Source organism: Cebidichthys violaceus, unplaced genomic scaffold (genome assembly GCF_023349555.1).
Source record: "Cebidichthys violaceus isolate CVI_PGR_0920_01 unplaced genomic scaffold, fCebVio1.0.p SCAF_7, whole genome shotgun sequence".
Lineage (NCBI taxonomy): Eukaryota > Metazoa > Chordata > Actinopteri > Perciformes > Stichaeidae > Cebidichthys > Cebidichthys violaceus.
The window spans coordinates 16,531,635-16,547,670 of record NW_027176927.1 but is presented as its reverse complement, the minus strand read 5'-3'; the positions used below and the strand labels follow the sequence as shown (position 1 = coordinate 16,547,670).

Here is a 16,036-nt window from a genome sequence, read left to right as displayed (position 1 = left end):
TATTATTTTATTTTTTTAAGTACACCGATACGTTCTTGCTGTATTTTTTGCACACATCTCCCTTTGATGATTACATTTGAAGCCCTTTTGGAACTTTGTTATCAGCGCGCGCACACGTTCACCACGTTCACCTCCTCTGCTCGTTCATTCTCAAAGCATCCCGTCACGCGCGTCTCTGTCCCGGTATACAACCAGTCCACTCGGTCTGAATGAGGGCCCAGGAGACCGCGTGACGGGGATTGACGGTAAAAAAAAAAACCACACAGGCAAGAAGGGCCTCACGCGCCCATCCGAAAGAAGGATCGCCATGAGCGCTTCAGCATTGTTCGCACGTTAACCACGCCCAGCACGCACCTGTTGGGTGTGTTAGATTTGGATCAGTTATCGGGCTGGCCGGGTGGTGCGGGGCGGCCCTGATGTGAATAAAACAAACAACAAAATAAGCACAATGTATTTCTGTGATCATGGAACTCTGAAGGGAATAACATTAGTTGAGCTATACCACTAGATGCCATTCTCTAATAGCAAAGCTTCGGCTAAGTTGCCAAAATCAGCATGCTTTGCAATTTTATAATTAGTAAGAGACTAGAAAGTGTCTTAATTTGAATAACTCTTCGAAACACTTCTGAAACTGTCCACGATGAAAGGAGTGGAGGGACTTTCCACAATGTGAGAGACTCTGTCCTCACCACTATTGCACTGTTCACTATTACCGTCACTGGTCCTACTTTCATCAATCATGTAAACTTGATGATCGACCAGTAGTGTGATCATTAAACCATCAAATCGGTTCTTTAGTGCCATCTAGTGGTCCTGCAGAAACTGGTTTCACAGCAGGCCTACTGTACATTGTTTGATATTAATTACGGTCCATGACCATGTGTGTAGGCGACAATCACGTAATTTTCACTCTCATAAAATCCCTATCACTCATGCGCATAGGCTCAGATGACTTGATATGTCGTGATTCAACTGTTATCAGGGTTTCACTTATTTAAACCAAGACTAGACGTGTCAGACGGGGATTTCGACAGATGCTGAATTCAGAGGGAGACGGAGACAAAAGGATGGCCAGACGTTACAGCAGGTCACAGAGGGAATAATATTGATTAAGACGCTGGAAGAAACAGTCAAAGAAAACACATCATCAGTCATGGAAATGTCATGCGACACTTGTTTGTGAGCAAACGCATGAACCGTAACATAGTACACACTATGCCAGGATGCAGCGACTTCACACCTACCAGCTCTAGCGAGAGATTTAGAGATTGTGACAAAGATAGCCTCTGTGGTTTCATGCAAAATATTTGCTGCTTCTGCTGCTTCTGAGAAGAACAACATGTTTCATATCTGATAAGGTGTCCTTTCACACATCTGTGAACAAACTCAGGTTTTTTTTTCCATAATCGCAGTGAATCGCGGTGAACTGGCGAATACAACTTGCACAGTACATGGCTTCCAACTAATACTTTCTCCAGTACTTTTTCTGTGGTCTCTTCAAATAACACTTTGTGGTGACTTGTATCTCTCTTTTGTTGTGTCTAAACACAAGTATCTGACACAAGAAGTGGGAGCAGGAGGGGGAATTGTGTGCTCTACTGATTCATGTGCACAGTAGCAGCATCTGCAGAGGACAGATAAGATCAGCGACGTGGCGTTTCCGCTGTCATTTCTATGGGTTATCACAGACACAGATCTTTATCACAGTAAATACATCAGCTTAGTATTACTGTTCACGCGTCCTTCTTTTATCATCTCGCGTTTCATTGTTGGAAACAAAGGGTTTCCCCTCGTTGGTCTACATATCAAACTCATCAGATTCGTACCTTTTCTCTTGGCTTCTAGTTTGAAATGGAAACTTTCGCTCAGTGTAAGACAAGCCTCTCGCAGTATGGAAGGTGTTCATTATTGGCTGTCTTCCTACGGCTTGATTGCCCGTTGACCTCTTCAGGGGTTTCCCCCTGCCGTCGTGCCGTAAATACAGTATCGCCTCGCCTTCCAACCCTCACAGCTTATGGGAAATTGTGAATAAATAACACTATAGTTTCAAGACAAATGACATGTTCATGTTGTGGGTGCATGTGAGTATGTGCACACAACGTTCCAGACGCCGGTTGTTCCTTGTATGTTTAATGGCAAAATAACAGAGGACAAAATTAAATATTTACAGCACTTAGTAACATGTAAACACATCATCTTCTGTACAAAGAAATATACATGCAAAAATAAAAACAAGTCATAATAAGACATTCAAAATGACATTGCTGCAGTCTTGTTCTATTTGTATTTAAAATATGACGTAGTTATGAGGTTTACATCCTGGGTGTGGGCAGAGCTGCCCGACCCTCTCTGTACATCTTTACATCATGTATAGGCTGGGTTTCCCAAAGGCATTGCATTACTTCGATCATAATCGTTGAGAGAATTTGATAAACTGATTAACGGCATGATTTTGGGAAACCTAGATCCACACCAATAAATAACAATGACACAAAATGAGAGACTCAGACGGTACGGACAAACTTCTTTAACATCAAATCAGACAGTAACTCTTACAACCTTCAAATAAAAGAAGAAACAATGCACCACTTAGCTCCACCCGCCTCTCTAGGTCGACTCCCTCAACTGGCATTTAAAAGAAAAACGTTTTCAATAACTTCATAACCTCAAGACATCAACTCATTCAAACGAAAAACGAAAAACTGGAAGAGACTTCTTTCACGTCAGATCGCTGTTAATGCTGAATGATATTTATCAAAGGGACACATTTGAACGATATTTGTGTCTCTAAAAGGGTTTAACGCATTCTCCAGTAACTTGAAGTCCGCGGTGAGTCGGCCACAATGAGACGCTTTTTCCAGACCCACCGCTTGGAAAAAAAGTCTGTCTTTTGACGTCAAACTGAGATGCTTCAAAATGTAGCGACATACACCAGAACCTATACCTACAGAAGCCAAACAAAGTCACACAGCAAACCACTTTGTGCACAGCTTGAAAAAAAAAAAAAGACAAGTGAAATATTAGTTGTTGTTTTTTCAGAAACCACCAAACAATTTCTTATTACAATAAGAATAAATAAAGCCAGACTGAACCGATGTAAACACTCGCATGTCCTGATTCAGTGTGGTCTGATATAACTTAACATGAGAAATCATAAAATAAAACACATTTTAGCAGGAAAAGAAAGCAGAGTCAACTTTGGTATTGTTACAGAAAATAAAAACAGAACAATGACAAAATGAAAGCATAAGTGCCTATATTTTATAGATACACATTTTTATACATTATTTCCGAAAACCCGCCTCCTGTCTGGGGGTTTTGAAGATATTAATACTGAACTTAATACATAAGAGTTAACACAATACAGACATCTATCGCAGTACCAGGTACGTACATGCCTTTTTAAGAATACGGCTACAACACAAAGTCTTCATAAATAGTTGCATAAATGTTAAAGCTGCAACATTGCACATGGGAATTGATGCAAAATACGAGTGCATTTCTAGTAGCGGTTTGTTCACGGTGATAATCCAGCTGCTGAGGGCTCGCGGGGAGCGACTCGCTTCACCAAACTGCAAGGTCTCAGCAACACTCGGCAAATGATATAGCTTTTGTTCGCTCGAGACAGAATTCTTCAAAATGACAATGAAAGGCAGGAACACGTTATTTACAAATAAGGCGGATGCAGGTAAAAATCTGAGAAGCTTTGCTGAATAGCTTTAATGCTTAATTTAAGTTAATTTAGTTTCTCTTAAGTGTCACAAAACTGAAACGATTTCACCTTTCAAACTGAGCGGGGGCGGGGCATAAAGATAAGCAAACTATTGCACTGAATGTAACTATAATGTGTTTCTGGAAAACATGGTTTTGGTCTTCATATTGTTCTAGAATAAGTGGACCCTGCTGACGGGTGCCACCTTGTACACACACCTCATTTCTCTGGTTCTCCTTTCTACTCACTAACTCACCTTTGTTTTCCCAAAAGGTACGAATAAAGACAGTTCTCTGTATTCCTCGCTGTACATGGTTTCATTTACAAAAAGTAATCTCTCGTTAGAAAAGAAACATTTTCTTGCGTTCAACCGAAAGCAGCCTGAATTACTCATATCGCACAGTATCCTATTTTCTCCGTTCAACGCTGTCCGAAAACGCGAGACTCGCTCGAGCTTGCTGAGGAAGCGGGTTGAGAAAGCTGGGTTTTCTCTCCCTGCTAAGTCAAGGTTTGAAATCTCAAACAGATTCCAACAGTTCATTTGTTGTGCAGGCATAACGACAGTATGCCACGGGTGAGGAGGGGGGAGTCGGGGGGGAGAGTCAAAGGCGTTTATCAGCAGAGATCGATCAGTCAGCAGCAGCAGGACTCTTGTGGCTTGGCGAGGGAAAAGGTGATCGTTGTGGAAATGTTGCTGGTGGTCCTCTCAGTAGCACAGCTCAACTGAACCAACTTGTTACCCATCCTCTTCATTTTGTTGGACAGGCATGAATTCCTTCTATACCCCAACAATGGCGTCTACAGTACACGCTGTTACCGTCACAGCTACCCAGAGACCCGTTTGTTAGATGTGGTTAAGCAGACGGCTGTGAAGGAAGGCCTTAATGGCGCCGATGGGCCGAACATCGTTCTGGTGTTTCCTTCTCTCGATGAAGGAAATGAGTCTGGAGGTGTCCAGGTGTGAGGCGTGATGATTCGGAGACGGCGGCTGCGTGTGATTTGAGGTGGCGTGGCCAGTGTCTCTGTGGATCACGCCTCGGGGCTGGAGCCAGGGCTCCTGCAGGCAGGAAGCTGCGGGGGGCCGTCGCTCCGGCTCGCCCTGGAGCAGCAGGCAGACGAAGTCTCTGGCAGCTGGGCTCACGCCCTGGAAGTAGTCCTCGGGGAAGCTGAAGTCCAGGCGACAGATGTTCAGACACGTCTCCTCCAAACTCTCATCCAGGAAGGGAGAGGCGCCACTCAGTATAACGTAGGTCACCACCCCTGTAAATCATCCAGTCAATACACCAGCAGATCAATCGATGAATACACAGAAAGAGAGAACAGAACAACACATAACGATGTATTTCTGAATTCTTACGATGTCCTATGCAAGGTACAGACTACTCGCGCTTAGTCACAAACCTAAGCTCCAGAGGTCAGACGTCAGCGAGGCAGGCTGACCCAGGATCAGCTCAGGAGCGGAGAACTCTGGGCTCCCCAGGAGAGGATGGATGTAGAAGGAGGGAGGGTTCAGCTGAGTGGCATCACCAAAGTCTGTGAGCTTGATCACTGGCTGGGAGGAGACGTGTTCCACCACAATGTTCTCTGGCTGCAGGAGCAAAAGGGAAAGCTTTGAATTTTGACGCAAACGTTGGTCCAAAACCATAACATATTCATTTCGCTATCACATCAGATAAACATAAACAGAACATTCTAGAAGCTGGATCAGAGAATGTTGGCCACTTTTAAAATAAAGAAATACAGAATTAAATAAACAGGTTAAATGATTAATGATCAAAACAGCAAACAACTAATCTGTTAATCTACTAATTATTTAGCTCCACGCTGATGTCGGAATATGTATTTACTTTGAGGTCAAGGTGTGCTATCCTCCAGCTGTGCAGGTAGTGGAGAGCTTCCAGAACATCTCTGAGGTAGAGAGCCACCTTCTCCTCCGTCAGGTTGCCCCAGCTCACTATGTAGTCCAGGAAACGTCCCTGGTCTGCCCTGAAAACAGGAACACATAAAGCATTTGTAGGTCATTAGCGACTTGAAATCCACGATTTGGATCGGAACGGGGAGTCGCAACGGCTGCACGAAAACACGACTGCACTCACATCTCTTGTACAAGTACGTAGCTGTGGGCCGTCTCATACGTGTCCAGCAGCTTGACCAGGTTGGGATGTTCCAGAGCCTGCAGGAGTCGCACCTCCTGCAGCACCTGCTCTCGAAGCAGCAGCTTCTTGTTAATGTGTTTTGCTGCAACTGTCCGTTTACTCCCTCTCTGGTCGCACCGCTTAGTCACTGAGAACCGGCCCCTGAGGGAGCAGAAATTAGGGTTGAGACAAATATGTGAATACCTGTTTAATACAGTGTTACATTTAGATTACTCTGCATCTCAGGTAGATCAGGTATCTATAATGTATGTGCCTGGACTGGATTTAACAGGCAACATAAGGTAAGGGTTATACATACTGTTACATTTGTCAGATCAGTGTATGTCAGAAGATAGCAGGTATTGCATTCAATTAGCGAGGAATTTAAAATCATCCAAATACCCTTACTTCTGAGAATTAGTTGTGAGAATGTAGCTAAGGATATGAATAGGCGTATCCCAGATTAGTAAGAGTTCAAATAAAAGTGTTATCGGTACGTTCTTACCTTCCAAGCTCAGTGATCTCTGTGTAGTGGGACTCAAAGCTGCTTTTCCAGAGGACTTCACTGCCATCATCAGGGGTTCCTGAGAACACATTCAGGCCCAATAATTATACCTTTACAGAAAAATCCCAGGTAGCTTACTGGCAAATGAACAGTTAAAGGGTTCATAGAGCGAACAGACTCTCACCTGAGACTCGGAGGCTGGCGGAGGAGGTGACAGAGCCTGCTACATTTGAGGCAACACAGACGTAAACACCACTGTCCTCCACAGACACTCCCAGGATACGAAGAGCTGCCTCTCCTGTCTCACTGTAGAGAGAGAGAAGGGAGGAAAATGAAACATCAAACAAGATGCACCATGCTAGCTTGAGATTGTTTCAATTGCACATGGTGCCAAATGAACAGCAGCGTTTTGCGTTAAGGCATTCATATCCCATGAACCTGATGCTTCATTCAAGTCACTTCAAATGAAGTCAAGAATATTTGCCCCGTCACCTGTGAGTGATGCTGTAGTGTCCGTTGTTGCTCAGAGTGTTGTTGTCAGGTCCCCGCCAAGTGACAGTGGCCCGGGGTCGACCACACACTTTACACTTCAGAGTGACGCTGTCGCCACCCTCGCACGCTACATCGCTGACAGGAATGAGGAACTCTGGGGGAGCTGGAGAGAAAGATGAGAGGACAAAGATGACGAGAGAAAATGAAGCTGCACCTTGAATCTCAAATCAGCTTAAAAACACATTTCTATACATGTATTAAGTTACAAGCTTCAAAGTGACCGCCCATAACAGGGAGGGATAGGTGGGGGAATATTAAAGGAGACACACACACACACACACACACACACACACACACACAGACCTTGGCCAAAAGCAACAAAGTGTACATACCATCATGGATGAAGTTGGGATTTAGAAGCTGTAGTGAAAAAGTACAAAATTAGATTTCTTGCACGTATTAAAACAGAGAGAGCAAATGAACCGGGTTTGATAAAGAACTCCACACTCTCTACCTTGACAGAGACTTTGTTGGCCAGGCCGTCCTGAGACTTGCGGTAGCCGTTCTCCAGCTTCCTGCCCTCCTTGTCTCTTTTCTCAGACTTCCTGCGGATGCGGAGCGCTGTATGCCACGATAATGATTTTCTAAAGCAGACACGACCAGAGGGGGAGAAATCTCAGTTTTCTCTGCCGTTTTTGTACAATCAAGATGAACTCTGACATTTGCACTCGCTTGTTTTTGTCTCAAGAACAGGTCGAATGTCCTGTGTTCTTACTTGATGGTTCCTTCGGGGAGTTCGGGTGTGATGGAGGATGAGGTATGTCCTAATACGTAGCCAGGGATCCAGCCCTCGGCGGCGGGGCAGTGCTCATTGGACGCCCGGTACACCAGGAACATGTTCTGCTGGTTGCTGGCTAGCATCTGGACCACCTCGCCCTGCACCACACTGATCTCATCCTCCTTCACGGCCACATAGTCCTGGGTCACCAACATGGTGGACACACTGCTGCTGCTACTGCTTTCACTCTGTCGGAGAAGAAAAGGGTAAAGCTTTGGACTTAATCACACAACACTGTTTAAACGAAGCACAGTGGGGTAGTAGAACATGAGACTTAACATGCACACAATCCACACACACACACACACACACACACACACACACACACACACACACACACACACACACACACACACACACACACACACACACGTTAAAATACACACATGCACATTCATTCCTAAAAAAGGTACAGAAGAGTATCAGTAGCTTCACACCAATCAAATGCAGGATTTGATTGATGGTAACACACACAAACGACCCTGCTATTATGCTTGATGCATGCAGGAAGAATTTGCAAAATGCTTTTTTTTTTTTTAAATCTTGCACAGATGTTTTTAAAGCAATATTTTACATCTACACAGTGATGACCGACACATCATTTTAGTTTAGTTCTGAGAAGATGTGAAGCAGAAGTTATGATTCTCGGGTCGGATGCTGAAAAACGGAACTTTGTGGTCAAAAAGTAGAGAGAGAAGTTGAAGTAAAAAAAATGTCCAAGAAGAAATATAGAAGACACTCCATCAGCTTGAAGAGTGAAGCAAACAGCAGCTGGTGTAGTCTCAAGGCTAACCGTTACAAGAACAAATGAGAAAGAAGATAATATGTGAAAGAGCTTCGTCCGAGTCAAAGTTTTGACCAGAGATCATTGATGACAATATTCCCGTGGAAGTATGAATGAAAAAGATCAAAGAGAAATGGTGATTGCAGTAAAGAAGCAAACACATACTGAAGCTCAGAGAGTCTGAGAAGGCAGATACAACAGTTGCTCTATGAGTCAGATCCACACTGTTAGTACATTCTGGGAGCACCAGAAATGTCTCCCTCACACACACCGTCGGTGAAGTTAGTGCACTCAGATAGCCGTTAATCTCCAGTGTAGTAGTTGTTGCATGTACAAGCCATTCTCAGAGGCAGCGGCGGGGTGACTGACGGACAGCCGGTCAGTGAGGGCGGGGTTAGTGACTAGTGGATAGCTCTAGGCCTCACTAAAGCCCGGGCCTCGGCTTGGCATCTTACCCCGTTACTCTGGGTGGACTGTATGGACTGCTCGCTGGTGGAGGAGCAGGTGCTCATGCGGTCTATGTCCTTACTGTGGGAGGAGTTGCGGTGATGAGAGGGCGTCCCATGGCTCCCTCTGCCCAGAGAGTCCCCTCCACCACCACCGTCGCTGGGGTAGGAGAAGGAACCAGGCCGGCTGGCGGGAGAGGCAGGCATAGCAGGGACCATAGCCCAGAAATGACCTTTATGAGCTGGGCTGGAGGGGACCAATGCCTCCTTTCCTCCACCTCCAGGGGACTGAGGTGAAATGAGAGGAGAAACTGTCCCAACTCTGGGGCTTTTTAGGGACAAATTCAGAGGAGCCACGGCCATCTGCGGTACACCAGCTGTTTGATGTTTCTGGGGTTCTTCACAGCCCCCCAGGCCCAGTTTGACACTGGCCTCCAGGCTGTCTGATGGCATGTTGCTGTTATTACTGTTACTTCCGTGAGGACTATCCAGCATCCTCATCTTAGGGACCTCTGAGGCTAACGCCTCTCCATTCGTAGTGGTGTCTGAGTACGGGTTAGAGGGGAGGGACTGAGGGTGGCAGGGAGACCACATACCTGCTGATTGGTCGGGCCCCTCAGGGCCCGGGGGATGGTGGTGGTGGACGGGCTGGGGGAGGCGTGAGGATGGCTGGGGGATGCGGGAGGGTCGGGAGCGAGGGCCGCACAGAGAAGAGGAGCCGCCTCCTGATCCTCCAGAGCCGCCGCCGCCGCCTCCCCCTCCCATGTTGGCGGTACTGTTGGAGCTGCTGCCTCCTGGCAGGCCTCCAGTACTGCTGCTGCTACTGCTGGGTGGACCGCCCGGCCCGCCACCACCCACGTGGTTCCTCTGGTACTCTATGGGGGATGTTAGAGCTGTGGGAAAGGATAAGGGGCACGATTTCACTCATATCACAAACGCAGATTTGAGTAAAAACTCATAATTAAAGTCAGAAAACATGGATGTTATTTAGTTTCTAATACAACCCAAACATACAACTTGTGAAAGGCCAGCATGTTTATGTTGTAAACTTGTAATTTGGTAATATGCACATCATTCTCTTACCATTGAGGAAATTTCTCTGGTTCTCCAGTATTTGGCTGACCTGGTGGACCCAGACCTGACTGACTCCGGGGCTCATTGAATGGAGGGTGTACCTCTCCAGGTTGCCGCTAGATGATCTGGAGGTGAGCGTGAACTTGCAGGGGTCTTCTGCATTCTCTTCTAAACCCAACCAGCTCACCTGAAGAGATGAGGCAAGAAGAGAGAAGAAGAAGAGGAAAGAGAAAGGAAGAGTGGCAGGGAAAGAGTTGAAGTGGCAAGGCGAGATGTTTCGATTAAGAAGCTGCAGAAGAATCTATGGTATGGAACATGCAATACATTGACAGTGTTGTTTTACCAGTTGTGGGAGGCTTATTAACTGTAGCTTTGAGCGATTGTATTGAGCTGCACTTACTTTGATGTTGTTCTTGAAGAGGTAGCCGGGAGAAGAGAAGCCCTTCTTTTTGTCTATGGGCTCGCTGAAGATGACGATCTGCTCAAAGAGGAAGACTCTCCTCTCTTTCATCCTGGACAGAAGTCCTCCATCCTGGTCTGACACCATGAAGGTGTCTTGGAGGAGCAGTCTGCCCTGAGCCACGATTTTACCCTGAAGAAAGGAGTGAGAGCAGAGATAAAGCAAATAAGAAGACAGGGACAGTAGAGGACAGTAGAGGACAGTAGAGGACAGTTTGCCAGTTTGCATAACTTCAATTTGGAGTAGGCAAGAGGAGGAAAAAAACAAACACACACATCTCTTCTCCACATAAGCAAAGTCTAATACTATTTGAACTACCTACAGTTCAATCGTTAATACAAAATACTTCAAACGTATCTGCAAAAATGAGGGCACACTGACACCTAGTGGCAGTTTTAATGTTTGCAGGGAATAAACTATTTCCATCTATACCTTAAATCATTCTGTGCAGTTGTCCGAGCACACACACACACACACACACACACACACACACACACACACACACACACACACACACACACACACACACACATACACACACACACACACAGACACGCACAAATTTGTGAGAGGATAAAGAGCCGTCTTACATCGAAGCCTTGAAGGCGCCCAACATTCATCATGTCATTGCAGCGTTTGGGGACCACACACATCACCTCTACAGCTTTCTACAGCGGAACACGAGAGCAAAACAAACGCATAAACAATACATTTTCACTGCGTCGTCACTTTAAGAAAGTTTGAGCTGCAACCCGGCCGTTACATTACCTCCAGCTCTGTCGTGTCCGCTCCAGCCTTCTTAGAAATTTTGTGAAGATCCTGTGAAACACGTAAAATGTTAATCGATACTGTATGTTCAACAAGAAGAGTACTTTACTTAGCCTGAACGCAGCCTGCCAAGTAAGAACACTACGGTGGATTTACCTTCAGTAGTAACTGGTACTTCATGATGCGCTGGACGGGTTTGATTAGCAGGTCAGTGATCTGCAATCTGTGGCCCAATCGCTGCTTGAGGTCCTGGTGAAAGATGCAAACATTATCATCTCTGTACTGAAATACTGATCACCTGGACAATACGACACGGAGAACATTCCGTAGGTTTGGGTAGGTGTAAAATCAATCTTACTTCAAAGTAAGTGTCAATGTATTCTGACACAATGTGCTCCGATTTAGGTTTGTTCTGGCAGTACACAATGTACATGTGTAGCCTCCGCTCCTGCAATCGGAACAAAACCAGAAAACAGAGGTCGCTTTTAGAAGTGAGACAAAATGTGACAGCTGAGAAAATTACATTTTCTTACTCTCTCTTTTAAAATCAATAAAATGAACTTGATAATCCACCCTTCAACAATTAGTTTGAATGCTAAACAATACTGAATAGGTCTCTAACCTGTTTGACAAATAAAGGAGCCAGCCTGTCAGGGTCCTCCAAACACTTCTCAAGCTCTCCCAGGAAAAGACTGTGGACCAATCAAGAGAGAAGAAACACGTGAGTTAACCTGCCAAGGAACATGGAACCGCCTGTGTTATTTGTATTGTTGTCTGTCTTCACACTGGGGCAGATAGAACAGCTTTAGAACACATTTGCAGTGGAATTTGTAGGGCGTGTTAACTGGAGAAGACTGCCAGCATACTCTTTGTGCCAGTCGTAGATCTGATGGATGTTTCCAAAGACAATCTTGTCTTTTCCTCTCATGTCATCTGGAACTCCTTCCTCTTTCATCCTGCTCATGTAGCCCTGAGGGGAGGAAAGTCCACTCATTTGTAAAACATCGACACACAGACCCAAAAAAGCTATCTCTGAGAGCTTATGTTGGGATACTGTAATATCTGTTTTTACCTCCACCACTGAGCCCAGATCTCTGACATAGTCTCTCTCAGTCTCCACCAGCTCCAGAAGCACATAACTGAGGGACACAAAGCAGAAATGTCTCCATGTAATACAAATGTAATGCACTCAGCTGTGGATGAACATCAGAAATGATTCCATATAAGCACACAAAGGGAAGACAAACGTGATTAACTGATTGAACTCGAGCAACTTTTGTTTATCAAAACACTAACAGGACACGACTGGCTCATCACTCACTGTCTCCTCTTGAAGAAGCCAGACTTGCGCTCGTCCACCTCATCGATGGGTGAGGAGGAGGAGAGGAGGGAGTTGTCAGAGGGATTGAGGGAGGGAGAGCTGCTGTCGCCCTGCTCTACTGACAGGGAACTGGGACGGTCCTCCAGCGACTGAGGAAGGAGGAGGCGAGGAGAGGAGGGACAAAGTGCAAAAGGGGAAAACAGAAGAAACCAAGAAAGAAAGAACCGTCACTGAGCTGATCTGTGTGCGAGCTTATCTTTTGGACAGCGTGCTTCATTTAACTGTATCATCTGTACTTCGGTATGTGGCCATACTGTATGTAAGCCAGTGGGCATGTGTGTGATATTGGCCAAAGTTCAATGCCCATTTGTTGGAACAGTGGACAGCTGGCATAGTGAGTCACAGTCCTGACAGATGACGAGGAGGCCATAATGCCATTCTCTGTCAACAACACCAGAGGAAAGAAAATGTGTGCTTGTACATTAATCTATCAGAATTGTTCTGTGTACAAATGTCCCACATTTGCATGTACTTGTGAGCTTTGTTTAAGATTTTTGTCTTCTCACCATCTTGCTCTTCACAAGCTCTTCGATGGCACTGACCAGCTCAGCAGCGCTGGGTGTCTCTGAACTGTTGGGACGAGCGGACAGACGGGACGCAGACTGAAAAAAAGAGACAGCAAATGGAAGAAAGAAAGAAAAAAAAGAAAGAATTTAATGGTTTTAGGTACAAACATGACTAATGTAAAACTTGGCAGAGCTGCATGCGTGCAGTAGTCCAACATTCTCAAAGGCTACTGCTGTGAATGTGATCAGGCTCACCCTCGTTGAGTTTGGACCCCGATATTCCACACGTCCAAATAAGGACTTGGTGGGTTGTGATCTCCCTAATAAAAGGGTCAACTGGGGGCCAAGCTGGAGCCAATCACAGACTGGTCTCGGGGGAAACAGGGTTAAGAGTTATGAGGTGGGTTTAGGTCAAGGGCAAGCTCTGGGATTGGAGACTGCTCTTCAAGCACAAGCACCATGATTGGTCAGACAACTTCTATACAGCAAACAGTGTTGCGTAATACTCCATTGAAGAGAGAGTTCGCCTCTAGAACGGAGCCCAGTCTGACGCATGGTGGCGGGTAAAGGAACCCCTATTCACGAGCAGACTTAATGGGGTTTCACCATTTAGTCCGACAAACAACCGACCGCTGCAGCAGCAGCAGCAGCAGCAGCAGCAGCACGTGAATGGAGCATTCACTTCAGCAACAGCAGAACGGTTACACTTCACGGGAATGACATGTGGGGTTTTTTTGGTGACAGAAAGAAAACAAAAAGGCAAGAAAAACAAAAGAAGTTCAATGAGGAAGGATCCAAAGCGGAGACGATGAAGTGATTTTACATGGAGAGATAGGGAAACTGGGAAAGAAGAGAAGTAGAACAGAAATCAACGTAATGCTGAAGGGAGGAGCGTGCAACCATCAAAAGAATAAAGAGAGAAAAGAAAGGTTATTTATGCCAACGTGAAGGTTTACTTGTGGTGTTGTAAGCTTTGTGGGGACCTCTATATGTAACCAAACCAAAACTAAGATTAATATGGTTACATATTTCTGAAATTAGCAAATGAAAAAATATATATTTTTATAATTGAAGTTTAAAAGTTCAAAAGGATCAATAGGCATCTTCCTGTGAAGAGCAACTTATTTTGTGTGCGCCCGCACTTATTTGTGTATCTTATATTTACATGAGCAACCCTTCCCCCAGTTAATGCACACAACACATATGTGTGCAAACATATTGCCGATGAAGCAAAAATCAGGTTTGGCCCATTTTAAATACAGTACAACAACACATAAATCTACTTTGTCACCGTAAAACAAAACCACTCGGGGCTCGGTTGGTGCATTGTGTTTTCTGCACACCATTGTCCATGACCATGTGCAGTAGTGCGTGCGTACAGATGTATTTTGATGGCCCCGTGTCACCAACCTTGTCGTCTTGGGAGTCGGGCTGCAGCAGGCTGTGCTGCTGGATGGCCATAGGGGGAGGTAGAGGGACGGCGTCGGCCCCCTCCTCTCCTTCCTCCTCTCCACAGCTCTGCATGCCTGATGAAGAGGACTTGGACAGGGTACCGCTGCTCAGCCCCTCGTTACGCATACGCTGCAGAAAGAGAGGCGGAGGGCAATGATCGACGGGCCGGTCAGAACCAAAAACTGTGCCTTTGATTGTTGCAACACCGTCAGCCATCCGCAGCTCGTCTGTTCTTACTTCCTCCAGTGTCTCGTCCTGTGGCGTGGCGGCGCTGTCGTCGGAGTCCTTCTGCGAGCCGGCCATCGCGTCCATGTTCTTCCGTGTGCCGTCGCGGTTCTTCTTGTGCTTGTGGGCGAGCTTCTTGACGTGGCCGTCAGCTTTGCCGGAGCTCAGCCGTCGCACGGGGCTGGTCAGCCACTTCCTTAAGGTGTTTCCAGGGCGTTTGGGGCCCGGCGAGCTGTGGGGACCCAGGGTTTGGCTGGAGCCCGGCTGCAGGGTGTCGTTACTGGATACAGACAGGGTGTCTAAGGGTGACAGGGAAGAACAGAAAGGGAACGGTGATTATGATATTTATCACAAGTATAGTCAATTTGAGTCATTGTCTGGTGCTGTAAAAAGTGTGGTCAGGTCACAAATGTGTGTAAACACAGTAAAAACAGTCCTACTACCATTTTGAAGTGTGCAATAATATGGAATATTTCCTTTTCAATTAGTAATACACCTCAATATATTAAAACATAATGACTTCTGCATATTTAGTTGTCAGCAATTGTTACATTCCATTTGTCTTCATTCTGCATTGAAGACAAGTTGTGTAACAAACCATAAACAACACTATAGCCACCATGCTGTAGATGCATATGTGAGTTTGCATAAAGTGAGAAAACACAATCAAAATGTGTGCGCTTCTGTTGGCTGTATGTGTTCTGTGCAGTGGGCAGGCTGCTCTCCTCCTCGCAGTGGTGGCGTCAGCTTAGCGAGTCGGTAGGAGGAAAGCAAAAGCAGGATGAAGGGACGCTTGAGGCTTTGTCTGAATAATTGAAAGATAAATCCACCTGTCTGCTCACTCCCTCCTGCTCTCCTTCCTATCTTTAGCATAACTCCCCTTTCTCCTCCATTACCCGCACATTCCCTCGTTAGTCTTCTTTACCGTCATCTACTGCATGCTGCTGAATGAGCAAACAAAACTTCTCGACAAACTATAGGACCAATGAGTCTTGGGATGATGATGTCGAGGTTGGATTTCTTTGTGTCCTGTCACACTACGCAGCATGGACCCCCAAGTCTGACACCACAGAGCATGGACCCCCTGTAAGACCTCACAGTTCAACAAACGATTTAAGAGTGTCCGTTACTCTGCTGCCAATACAAGAGAGTAAAGAAAAATAATCCCCCAGGTATGATGAAGAACTTCGTCAATCACCCACCCACGGATGAGGAGAGCACCTCTTACTTAAAGTTCAAATCCTCATTAAAAGCCACC

At 45.7% G+C, this 16,036-nt stretch overlaps 1 protein-coding gene across 4 annotated transcripts in view; it reads right to left on the bottom strand.

Annotated features, from left to right (window-relative positions):
* Window positions 1–2,114: 2,114 nt before the first annotated feature.
* triob (trio Rho guanine nucleotide exchange factor b) overlaps window positions 2,115–16,036 on the bottom strand; it is a 93,953-nt gene continuing 80,031 nt past the window's right edge. For 3 of the 4 annotated variants that reach the window (XM_068736000.1, XM_068736002.1, XM_068736003.1), the window contains 24 exons: window positions 14,791–15,077; window positions 14,512–14,682; window positions 13,102–13,197; window positions 12,536–12,684; window positions 12,287–12,353; window positions 12,081–12,184; window positions 11,837–11,906; window positions 11,573–11,662; window positions 11,371–11,463; window positions 11,215–11,265; window positions 11,037–11,114; window positions 10,387–10,578; window positions 9,996–10,173; window positions 8,922–9,805; window positions 7,620–7,870; window positions 7,359–7,488; window positions 7,237–7,264; window positions 6,845–7,007; window positions 6,537–6,658; window positions 6,353–6,431; window positions 5,809–6,009; window positions 5,560–5,698; window positions 5,114–5,300; window positions 2,115–4,972 (listed from right to left, as the gene is read on the bottom strand). In XM_068736000.1, the coding sequence (XP_068592101.1) occupies window positions 4,557–4,972; window positions 5,114–5,300; window positions 5,560–5,698; window positions 5,809–6,009; window positions 6,353–6,431; window positions 6,537–6,658; window positions 6,845–7,007; window positions 7,237–7,264; window positions 7,359–7,488; window positions 7,620–7,870; window positions 8,922–9,805; window positions 9,996–10,173; window positions 10,387–10,578; window positions 11,037–11,114; window positions 11,215–11,265; window positions 11,371–11,463; window positions 11,573–11,662; window positions 11,837–11,906; window positions 12,081–12,184; window positions 12,287–12,353; window positions 12,536–12,684; window positions 13,102–13,197; window positions 14,512–14,682; window positions 14,791–15,077 (4,226 nt within the window). In that variant the 3' untranslated portion in view covers window positions 2,115–4,556. Of the gene's footprint in view, window positions 4,973–5,113; window positions 5,301–5,559; window positions 5,699–5,808; window positions 6,010–6,352; window positions 6,432–6,536; window positions 6,659–6,844; window positions 7,008–7,236; window positions 7,265–7,358; window positions 7,489–7,619; window positions 7,871–8,921; window positions 9,806–9,995; window positions 10,174–10,386; window positions 10,579–11,036; window positions 11,115–11,214; window positions 11,266–11,370; window positions 11,464–11,572; window positions 11,663–11,836; window positions 11,907–12,080; window positions 12,185–12,286; window positions 12,354–12,535; window positions 12,685–13,101; window positions 13,198–14,511; window positions 14,683–14,790; window positions 15,078–16,036 lie in introns of those variants that run through there. The other variant, XM_068736004.1, reaches the window with a different exon arrangement.